This window comes from Vigna radiata, chromosome 1 (assembly GCF_000741045.1).
Source record: "Vigna radiata var. radiata cultivar VC1973A chromosome 1, Vradiata_ver6, whole genome shotgun sequence".
Taxonomy (NCBI): Eukaryota; Viridiplantae; Streptophyta; class Magnoliopsida; order Fabales; family Fabaceae; genus Vigna; species Vigna radiata.
This window is the reverse complement of record NC_028351.1, coordinates 4680874-4693052: the sequence shown is the minus strand read 5'-3', so window position 1 is coordinate 4693052 and position 12179 is coordinate 4680874. Positions and strand designations below refer to the sequence as shown.

General features: G+C 33.9%; 1 protein-coding gene across 4 annotated transcripts; it reads right to left on the bottom strand.

The window, feature by feature from the left end:
* Positions 1–282: 282 nt before the first annotated feature.
* On the bottom strand, positions 283–9296 carry LOC106770611 (probable serine/threonine-protein kinase SIS8). 4 transcript variants are annotated; one of them, XM_014656421.2, is made up of 14 exons: positions 8049–9290; positions 7565–7951; positions 6554–6991; positions 6235–6338; positions 4594–5786; positions 4413–4453; positions 4041–4109; positions 3619–3719; positions 3223–3301; positions 3020–3118; positions 2858–2926; positions 2470–2519; positions 1242–1418; positions 283–865 (listed from the first exon to the last, which is right to left on the bottom strand). In XM_014656421.2, exons 2-14 carry the CDS (start codon positions 7808–7810, stop codon positions 733–735), a joined length of 2799 nt encoding a protein of 932 aa, XP_014511907.1. In that variant the 5' UTR covers positions 7811–7951; positions 8049–9290; the 3' UTR covers positions 283–732. The 4 variants fall into 4 exon arrangements, with proteins under 4 accessions (XP_014511907.1, XP_014511900.1, XP_014511914.1 ...); XM_014656414.2 differs by having other exon boundaries at positions 7565–9290; XM_014656428.2 differs by lacking the exon at positions 8049–9290 and having other exon boundaries at positions 6554–7010; positions 7565–7703.
* Between the last annotated feature and the right edge of the window lie 2883 nt (positions 9297–12179).

Here is a 12179-nt window from a genome sequence, read left to right as displayed (position 1 = left end):
TACCGCTACAAACTTTATTTATATAATTAGCAATTACTAGTCGTTTCCTTAATAATGTGTTTTGTCTGATCATCAGATATTAAATCAAATGTTTGCTTACATTTTAGTATGAAACACTTGGATAGATGAACTAAAACTTAATCTGAGTTTAACTGATTAAAAATATATTTAAACTTATTTACTTAATATAAATTATACTAGTTAATGTATCAACCAAGTGAGACCAACTCCACTCAAATACAAAACCTATGTTGTTGCTCAGTCTCTAGAAATACAAATAACTGAATAAATAACATTATTTTTCCTTTAACAGTATGCAAGTCCAAGAGAGAAATGCAAGGCTCACAGAGAACTTAGCAGATTTACCCAGTTAACATGGTCACTAATTACAGAAGCAAGCAACTTTCAATTATGTTAATCCTTTCTTCTATCCAAATTACAGTTGCAATTTTCCGTTGCTATTTATGAACAACAAAATTTAGACACTGATTACAACATGTTTCAAAGAATTTTGTACAAACAAATGGTACAACCTGACACTACACAGAAAAGACAAGAAAATGGAGGAAAACAAAGAAGGAGAAGGAACTAGAGGAGTGAAAACCTTGAATGAGAATGTAAGTTAGCTGAACCAATCACTTTTGTCAATCCCAAACGGTAAATACTCTACAATTTGCCCTCACATTTATAGCAGTAAAATGAAAAACAAAATGTTAGTGGTATAATTTTCTCCTATCCTGCGGGAAATTCAGCAACTCGTGATGACTGAGCACTTGATCTAGGCACTTGAGAAGCAGTAATTGGCCTCTGCAATGGCTTCAGAGCAGCCATGATTTCAGCAAATGTTGGCCTCAGCTTTGGATCTCTGTAATTCAGAAAAGTAGAATATCCAGTCATACATCTTATTGTAGAAAAGAAAAATATTCTATCATGTGCATAAATTTATTACATGCAATGACTGAGATATATTATTGCAACCTCATATCTACAACCTTAGAAACATGTTTATGCCCTTTAAAAGATCACATTCAAATAAGAAAACATATCATCTCCAACTGTTTCACCGTTTAAACTTAGAAATTCATCCATACAGTTGGAGAACGTCAAACAGTCTAAACAGAATGAGAAGAACAACTTCTCAGAGTGGTATGCCACAATTCTACATTGTTAAATAGAACAGTATAAACATATTTGAGTCATAGTTCAGAATGGAAGGACAAAATGATTAAAAGTACACTCACGTCTGCCAGCATTGTCTGATAATATCTGCAATGGCAGGGTCTACATCATCTGGAATGTCTAGACGGCGATGTTGGAAACCCACTGCACCAACAACTTGCATTGGATTCATTCCTCCCCAGGGTTGCTGCAATGTAGAGAGCTCCCACAATATGACGCCATAGCTGAAAACGTCGCACCTACAAAATGAGTAGCAACTTGTCGTCATAAAAGCGTTGAGTTTTAAGTGGCTGAGCCAACAAGAAAATTGGTTTGAGACAAGGCAACGATAGAACAGTTTTTAGTACTCTGAAAAGAAAAACCTTGTTCTGTTTTCCCAAAAATCGTAGATTCCAGAGGATTAAGCAATTTAACCAAGCTTATTTTTTTGTTGATAAAAGAATAATTTTAATTGCAAACAGAAAAAATGGATTATCACATTCCTCCTAGGAAAAAAATGTGGATGTTACCATCAAGAACCAACTCTCCCAAAATATTTAGTTTTTAGGTGCAAGCCCATGAATGTTCTTATTAATATTATCATTTCAGAAAAAATAAAAAGAGAATTGGACCACATTGGAGAAATCGACCTAGCTGCAGAATCCAACATCAACTGATGGTTCTGTTTCTCATCATCAGCCTGATGCTAACGATCTTAAGATTCCTCATTATCAAATTATATAAGACAAACATTTGATCTCCAGTCATGAAACTCAATCTGTGCAATACCCTATCGTGATTCATTGCTCCAACCTCAAATATGTTCTTCCTCAGTGTAAAGCCTTAAAAACCATACCTTCTGAACTGAAACATTGTAGAACCTTCCATATAGCATCTGTAGGTATTATCCAACTTTTTAATTACCGAGTTTGACATGCAGTTAGTTCCTGTTTGGTATAATTGGCTTACTTGGGATAGTATAAATTGTAGCAAATAATATTTTTTCCAAAAGCTCTTTCAGAAAGCTAACAAACATGAAAAATTACTTCTTCAAAATAAGCTGAATCAAACGTGCACTTAATATATATTCATAAATTTGGCTATTCATATTTAGAATAGGCTAAAAGAATCAGTCTGTCCAGCCTACTTGTTAAACTTATGAAATCTACATAAATATTTGCATGCACAATGTACTAGTCATTCATTTGTGGCAATGTTAAATAGAGGAAGAGTGGTCGGATTGGAAGGGTTTTCACAACACCTTCGTTTCCCTAAAGCAAAACAACAACTGCAAAGAATAACAGAGCTTACTTTTCATCTGAAAGTTCATTTCTCAACACTTCTGGAGCCATCCATTCAGCCTGAAACATATTATACACATAAGTATTTGCTTGTATATCCAATTCAAATAAGTTCTACTAGGTCGTCTTTCATCATTGCAGATAAAAGAATGATGATGCAAGAAAATAGATGTCCCAAACAATGCCCAAATTAGGAGCTTCAAAACGACAGAACCAAAGCATAACAGAAAAACGTAGTTTAAAAATTTACAGGGAAGAAAATCCTCAGCCTTCCAAAATTAGTTTTTTGGTAAAGGATATACCAAGTGTCTTTAATTTGTGTTCATAATATTATTTAATAAAGGGGACAGATTTTACAACAGCTATTGGACAAAGGAATCAAAATTATGATAGCTTACTGTTCCCGCAGTTGATCTGGAAGAAAGGAAGGTGCTATGCTTCATTCGTGATAAGCCAAAATCACATACCTATTCAACAGCAAAAAGAGTGATAACATATCAACAAATGAAGTCAATCACAACACTATAAGGAACACATATCACAAGATTAGTTATCAGAACCTTTACAACCCAGTTTTTGTCAACAAGAAGATTCGGGGACTTCAAATCACGATGCACTATCACTGGAGTACTGCTGTGCAGATAGTTCATTCCTCGGGCCTGAATAATCAAAAGAGACAGGTTATAAAACATGACATCTCTGGTTATTACAGCAATAATTTACTGAGTGAAACTGCATTCACTAAGAGACAACAAGATCCTACAGCATCAAGGGCCATCCGCAACCGCCTTCGCTCATCTAATTGATTGTTAGGTCGGTGAATTAATCTATACAAACTCCCTCTGCAAAAGATTATCTACATCTCAGTATTCGAAGAATCAAACTCAGAAAGATATTAATCAAGTATAATAAATACCCTTGAGTGTGGTTATCTATAATTTCTGACTTCTTACGTTACCAGCCTAACAAACATCAGTATAAAGTAATTTTAGAAAATAATTTTTGGAAGATGAAGCATTACTCTTGTCTCAGAACAATAACAATTATTTATCTATTTAATTGATTAAGCTGGTAGGACAAGCAAATATCGACTTCTAGAAAATTGAGAATCCACAATATCAGTCTCATTAAGCTCAGGAAATGAAGAAATTCAAGTTACCTAGGAAGAAATTCAGAAACAATTGAAAGATTTGGAGGCCGAGTTACTGCTCCCATGAAGAGAACAACATTTGGATGCCTCAGTCTTTTCATTATTTGGACCTATTGCAATTTACATAAATTAAACAAGCACTTCCATCATTCAACAGGGAACCAAATAAAGATGTAAATGAGATGGTGGCACAACAAAAACAACCAATATTACATAATAGCTGAAGAATTCACGCAAAATTACTTCACACAATATTTTGAAGTGGTAAATCTTACATTAGAAATATTAAAGAAACAACTCAACTAAACTATCTTCCATTTGATCCACTTATCTCACTAAAACTCTAAAGCCTCTATTGATCTTATCTATTGACCTTACCAAACATAAGTAGAAATGAAAAAAGAAGAAAACCGTAGGTAGGAAGGCCTTACCTCACTTTTGAACTCTTCAAGTAATTCACCAGAGATATCTTGATATAAGAACTTTTTTACGGCAACTTCCTGAAAAAAATAAGAGAGGGAACATACTGTAAATATATATACTATATATATATAATCTACACAGTGTAATAGGAAACAAGGCTATACATATATTGACAAGTGGTAACATAAATTAGGTAGGAAATACTGCAACAAAATCACATTTTCTAAATTGTTGTACTTGCATATACAAAGGTGCAGTTGCAGTAGTGAAGGCTCACATTTCAATCCAAACAATGATGGCTAGAAGACCAATAATAAAAGAAAGATGAAAAATGCGCTAAATAATCCAATTGATAAGGTTCATGATGGTATGATACTCACAGTTCCATGCCATTCACCACGGTAAACTTCCCCATATGATCCTGCATGTCAAACATAAGCCACGCAATAGCAAATTGAGTTTTTCTACAGAACAAGGACAACAACCAAGTGCTCCACTAAACACTAGCACTGTCAAACACAAAAAATGTACGACTAATATAGAACAATGCACAACCAATACCTAGTCCAATACGCTCTCCCATTTTGATTTCCTCCCATGGAATGTCATACTCGGCAACCTCATCCAGTGCAGAATCAGATTTGTTGCTGTCATTACTTACTGATCTGTCAGATTTTCTCTCACCTTCCGAGTTTTCTCCTAAAGGATTAGGCTCTCCATCACCACTACCCTTTGACTCAGAACCACCACCCTCTGTATCCCCATCACTTCGACTATCCTGCTCATACTTACTGACAGCAGCAGTGGTTGCTACAACAGCTGCAGCAGTAGCAGTAGCAGCTGCTGCTACAGGAATCTCAAGATTAGAGTCAGTGTTTGATTTTGCCGCTGCAACTACCATAGAAGATGCAACAACAGCAGCTGCAGCAGCTGCAGCCGCTGCCACTGGGACATTTTTCCCATACTTTACCCGAGCTGCTTCTGCCTGAGATGGTATGTTCTGTCCAGCAGTTTCCCCTGTATCAAGGGGAAGACCAATTCCTAAGCCATCTACAGGCTTAGAATCCAGATGACTGCCAGGAGTTGCTTTGCGAAGAATTTTGTGGTAAGGCAAAGGAGGCAAAAATCGAGCAGGAACTAGGTTGTCATCAGTCTTAATCTCTTGCTGCACACTTGGTTGTTTATTTTCATCTTTCTGTTCAGTTGGAAAATTGGTCCCAGTTGGAGTACCTAACTGCCCATGATACATTTCAGAAAATAAGTTTGGAGGTGCAACAACACCACTTTCAAGTAAAACGTCATGAAGTTTTTGAGCCAAGTTAGGATTCTCCTTAGCAGCATCAATCATGTATTGGGAAACATCTTTGACTTTCATTCTACGTGCTGCAGGGGAACTGATGCCCTCAGTCCAAGAAGGAGATCGTCCATGCGAGTATGGATAGTTAGTTCTGCCGGAAGAATCCTTCACTCTGATCTTCTCTGCATAGGGGGTACTTTTGGATTCATTTGATGGTTTCTTTAATTCTTCCTTGCCTGTAGCAAACCCACTCAAACCAGATTCTTTCCCTCCACAGTCTGAAGTTTCTTCAGATGAACTTCCAACCCCGCTACTGAATGATGCTACATTGGACGAATCTAGCTCTCTTGATGAAGGACTGGCCACAAAGGAAGATCCATCGCATTCAATGTGTGATGCAGTAGCATCAGATGGAATAAGTGCTCCAGGAGCTGCCATTAGGTCCACAATGTACTCCCTGAAATTCATATCAGTCATAACTTGCAGATACATGATAGCAAGGCTTTGCAACTTCTACTTAAGTAAGTTACAAAAAGAATGAGAGAACATTCAGCTCTAGGCAATATTAAAGGATTTATTAAAAACCTAACATGAACAAAGTAGACTATTAAATAGTATTAGAAATGGTAATATAACACATTTTCAAGTTAGGAACAATATATGACAAAGGAAGTATTATGAAACAAGATTTCATGCCCATTCCACTGAAATTTAGCATTGCCATTTAAGACAGGTAAAACTGTTGTACATGGGTATAGAAACCTTGTTTCAATGAGCATGACTCATTAGGGTCTAGAGAGGATAGACAGTTGTAAGCAGTCTTACCTTACCTCGGAGAACTATATATAAACAAATAATGCTGCTCACTTGGCTATACCACAAAATCCAACTTTTAGAGTGCTTACCTTCCATCATCAATCTTGACAAAGTTCATTGCCACATCATCGGAACCCATATACTGCAGTCCTTTCACCAATCGACACGGAATGCCCAAACTGTCAGCTAAAACCTACATTTAGTAAGATAAATATAATTTTATTAGATGAATCATGGAAGCTTCTAGAAGAGTATAACAAAAATTCATAGCAAATAGCGGTTCTAACTGCTCATTGAAATAATATTTTTTGGATTAAATGTAACCATAACCAATGTTACTGCAGGCTTTCTCAGTCAGACCATTCTTCATTGAATGTAAACCAGAAAGAAGAATATAGGGAAAAGCACCTTGAATAACAATGCACGATGCCGAGCCAATCCAATGGTCAGTGAACCCAGAGGCAAAACCATGCTGCCAAGGGTGGCTTTTAGACTGTAACTAAGACTCCTCCAGGCTCTAGACATGCTTTCAGGATCTTTAACTGATCCACCCATATAGTCAGCCACCATTATTGCAAGCTTGTGTACCAAATTGCTATTTACAACTACTTCAAAATCTTTTCCTGAACTGGCAGCCATCTTCATGGCTTCTTGTTCAAGTTTCAACAAGTTGGAATCAGCAGCCCTATTGACCAAGACTGCTTCCCATGTGACATCAACTGAGGTTGATTTTCCTTGCAGATCTACCAGAGAAGGCATTCTTGCAGAGGTTGACTCAGTCAAGATCCCATACAGATCATAGAAACCATCTGAGATCTTGTCATCATAACCAAGAGCATTGTAATTCTGTGAAGCACGGATAAATCTACGATATGAGATAAGTCAGAAAGGAATATAAAGTAGGACATATTACAGTTAAGGAATTAAGTGGCATAAAGAAAGAAGTTAGCTTTCATCAGTTCATGCATCGACATCCTGATCAATTCAGCATCATTAACTCTAAATTTACTATCCCAAGATGTCAGCAAACCGTTACTAATATAAATCGTTTGATGTCCAGGAAATATGTCGTATAAGTCCCAATTGAGATTTCTTATTGCATCTCAAGCACAACTTCATTATCCTTTTTCAATGTATATGATATGGATGAAATAGTAACCATTATGAAACTCCAACTTCTAAGAGAAAATATGCAGAGTGATATTGGATGTTCCAGCCCTACAGCACTGTTCAGAGAGCTATTGATATATTTAATGATGGAAAAATTCTTCCAACAAGTTATGAAAATGAAGCAAAATCTCTGAATTGCACATCTCGGTTTGTAATAGATGATACTTTTGGTCTTGTGGCACCCTCATAAGTACAACTAGAAGAATGTGACATTAGCCTTGAAGTCAATGGACTAACAAAATGACTTACCCAATACCGGTAGGCCACAACTTCAGCTGGTGTATTATCAGGGTCACAAGATCCCAAACTGATCTGCTTAACAGCTTCAATCTGTACAGCCTCAGGATCCTCTTTTGCACTCAGCTCCAAAGCCAGTTGTATCTGATATTCCTCTTCCACTTCAGGATCCCTAGACGCGCTAGACTCCGAATCACGCCTTGCTGAATCAGACACAACATCCAAACCACCACTGCTCACTGAATCAGATGGGTCCATTCTTTCTCCTCTGGCTAGATTAGGAGACGGAGGACTGGGACTCTGCCTATTAGAAACTGAATGCAACCAATTCGAAAGCTTCTTAGGGGTAGTGGAAGATGAACCGTCACTGGACTTGGTGCTCTTTGATGAAGTAGCCCCCTGTCCATCATCTGATTGGTTAGACATGATATGAAGCTTCTTAAGAATGTTCTTCATATCTATTCCCAAGAGTAATGAATGCTAAAGAAGTGGAAACCTCTCCATTTTGTTCTCTGACCAAGCATGAATCTCTCTGAGTCGAAGTATGGTCTCCGGTATCTAGAAAACTATCCAAAGAACCCCTTTTTGTGAAACAGCTCCCGAACCAAGACAATCAAATCCAAACAACAGTCCCCAAGCAACAGGCCTTGCAAGCTTCCAAGTGAGGCGATCCAGATGGTTTAATTGAGCTGGAGCAGTCTCCTATTCAGCAGACAAGACTGAAATATTCCAAAAGAAACACAAACAGATGTTTGATACCATTCACCACCTTTAGGAAGCAGGGAAACCAAAATCACTTAGCCCCTATATGGAGAAAGAATGGATCTTTGTTTCTGTTTGTGGAAGGAATAAGAGCACAAAAATGGAAGAGACAAGAGAGTCGCGAAGACAACATTAAAGGGCAGAGGCTAAGACAGCAGAGACTAGGAGCAAGTGGGAGAAGGTAGGGGCCACAAAGCATGACCCACTTGAGAAGATAGAGGGTCACAAGTACTTCACAGTCCCAGAGAGAAAATTAAAGGGAAACTTGGTGGTGGGACTGGGAAACAAACACACACACACAAACAACAAATTTGCTTTCTTTTTGTTCTTCCTCCTTCTCCTCCTCTCCTCCTTATCTCTGTGTGTTTGTGTGTTTAGTGGAGCCCCAAATGAAAGTGGTGATGGTGGTGGCATGAGTTGGGTGCTTGTGGTGAACTACTCAGAATTGGCATAGAGAATGAACAAGTTGGAAAATAAAAATGGTTGCTTTGAGTCTTCAACTTTTGCTATTTCAAGCAAACCCAATCTTTGTCCTTAGTGATATGCAAGTATAGGACAAAGGGCATTTCATTGAAGTGGAAGTGGCTAAAAAACTCACTTTCATGTGCACCCTCATCTCATCTCATCTCTTCTACTTGAGTAGCCCGCACTCTGCTCCCACCTTTTCAATGCTCTCTTCAATTCTGTTCGGTTCTATGCTACTCGCGGATAACGGTACCCATTATTACCCCTTTCCTTTTTCCTTTTTCAACTAAATCTAGTCTGTGCTACACTCCTAGTGCTTCCTACACAGTATTACACCATAAAAAATTCCATCCCACCATTCTCCATAATTTATATATGGTGGAGAGTCTACTAGACTTCGTACTACATTTCACCTTTACCTATTAGCCTCCACCATTTCTACTTTTCCACAATATCATTTCTCTTTTCCTTTTCTCAATACTCTTCTTCTTCTCCAATCATTCACCAACTCACTCTACACATCCCTTCACTTTATTACTGTCCATGGAGGCCACTTATAACATCTATATTTCAAATCTCATCAAACATTAAACATGTTTTAACACAAACTTTACTCACATCTCCTGTTACATTTAACCTCTTTAGTCAATTTTACTTCCTTAAATCCTTTGTTGTCAGGTTTCTTTCACAAAATGAAATGCTGATAAAGCAGTGAAGCATTACCCTCTCTCTTTTCACATGTAATGGTGATAAGCATTCAGTTTAGCCCTTTTATAAAATTAAAATTTTACTTAAAAAAGTTAGCTTTTTTTACCAAATTCATTTGGGTTTTTAAGAAATTCTGCGGTTTTATTTAACATTTAAAAAATATCCCTTTTAAAACAAGTCTCGGATTCTTCATGAAATTATAAAGTAGGGCAACTTAAATATATTAATTTTACTTCCAAACAAATTATTAAATTTAAATCTGTATATAACAACATATTTAAACACTTATATAGATTGACAGCCTATAATTTAAAAACAATGCAGTATAATCTATATAATGTATTCTTTTTTTATGTTTTATCCGAAACTCTTTTACAGTATAAAATTAATATTGTGAAGTGTATCTATATCTATAGGTGTTTATTTATTATTGTAAACTTTATTTATACTAAAATAAACATCAGTCATAAGCATAGCAACAAAATAACTGCAAAATTATATTTCTTTTTAAAATACTTATTACTGTAATTACTATAAATAAAATAATGAAAGAGAAGAAGAGGCATTGACTAATTAGTTTTGGTTGGTAAATAGCGGTGCTGACAGTACATTTGGTTTGATTGAGTTTTGAAAACAACAATATTTAATTTCATAAAGAAAATACAATTTGATATAGTAATTTAAAATAACTTTGATTTATATTACATTAAATTTTAATTTTAACGTATATGTATATAACTTTGATTTATATTATTAGATTAAATTAATTTTGAAATTAGATCTGAAATTAAATTGAATGAAATATTTTCAATTTAATTTCTTTTCAATTTTTTTCCTCTTGGATTTTGACAAATTAGATTCAATATTATAAATAAATAAATACATTAAAGAAACGAAAAAGTGACGTGAGCTAATACTTATTGCTGTTTTATTATTGACCACTAATTTTATTGGTCACAAATTTCTTAGATGCATAACCCCAAAGTCGTTGCCTATGAAGAACAGTGACTTATGAATAAATGATAACGGTTGTTTATGTTTATTTAAATTTTATTTTCTAATATTTATTTTATTTGATTTAATAGACATATAAAAAGTATAAGTATGATTTGATAAAATCTTTTAAATTTTTTTATTAAAAAATAATTTAAATATATATTTATTTGTAAGTAACACACTGACAAATTTATGAAATTTATAAAAATTAAAAGTTAGATGATAATTTTTATGTTTGAGATTAAATACGAAAATCTTAGAAGGGTGAAAAGTGGGTGACGTGGATCGGAGTGGCTGTGTCGTTCTCTGGGTGCCCTAATTAACAGGACATTCTCGTCATCCTCTCTGTCAAACTACTTTTAAAATAGAACTTTCTGGAATACAAAATTCAAAATATTTTCTATTAAAAATTATAATTAAAATATTATCATTTAAGTAATTAATAAGTTAAGTCATAAAAAAATTACAAATTAATTTGAGATACAAAAATAATTATATAAAATAATTTATTTCTAATACAAATATAAGGGTAAGAGTTTTTAGTTTGTACATAAAAGTCTTCATCTAATTTATATGAAAGTGAGTTAGTTTGGGTTTTGTCAAATTATAAATAAAAATTAACCTAATTAATTCGATTACATTAAATTAGGAGTAACCCAATCAAATTAATATCCCTAAATTTTGGTTAATTTGTCCTAAATTCAAAGAAAAAACATTTGGTAGTGTACTGAAAATTTTTACAACGAAAGGTTTTTATTTTTATCACCAATTTTTGAAAATAAAAAATAAATAAATTCAAATATATAAGTATGATAAGAAAGTATTTAAAAGTGTTTTTCTAGTTAAGAAAACTAATTATGGATTAACATGTATCGTTAAACTTGTATTAGTAAGTTTTTAAGATATTGCTAAACTATATTTTAACTTTGTTTTGTTAAGTTTCATGATTTGTTGTTTGTATATATTTGAAGATATATATAGTAAATATTTTACATTTGATTTAAACATAGTTTTTTTTTGTGATTATGTTGAATTAAAGAAGAACGATTTTGACTGGTTAAACTTACATTACTAGTTTATAATAGTTGAGTGGAGTGATTAACTAGTTGAAATACAATTAATTCAATATTAAGCAATATAGTTACTATAAAAATAGGACAAGAAGTTGGAGAAAAATGTAGAAGTTTCTTATAGAAGAAATTAATAAAGTAGAAGAATTCCATTGGATTTGTTCAAAGTGACATGACTCAGTGCAAATCAGAAATCGTAAAATTTAATAAATAATAAATAAAATAAAAAAGAAAGAGATAAGAACATTAATGAAAAAGGGAAAGCAATGATATGATAATAAATGCTTAAAGGATGCGAATTAGAAAAACAAGAGAAATGATAATGCAAGGGCGGCGTTTTTTGTCCTTAACTCACTTTTTTTATTATTCTCATCAATTATTCTAATTTTACTTCACTATGTCCATGGTTTTTTTTATTTGTTCTATATGCATTAAATATATTTTCGTTTTTTAGTTTTGTAAATATTAAATTTTACTTTTTATAAAAATTCTAATTACACTTTATATAAGAAAATTATAATTTAAACGTTTAAAATATAGTGTCAAAACTAATTTGTCATGTTTAATTATTTATTTCATTTTTCTTTATAAATAATGAAAATATTATTTTAAAGTAAATTTTAAAT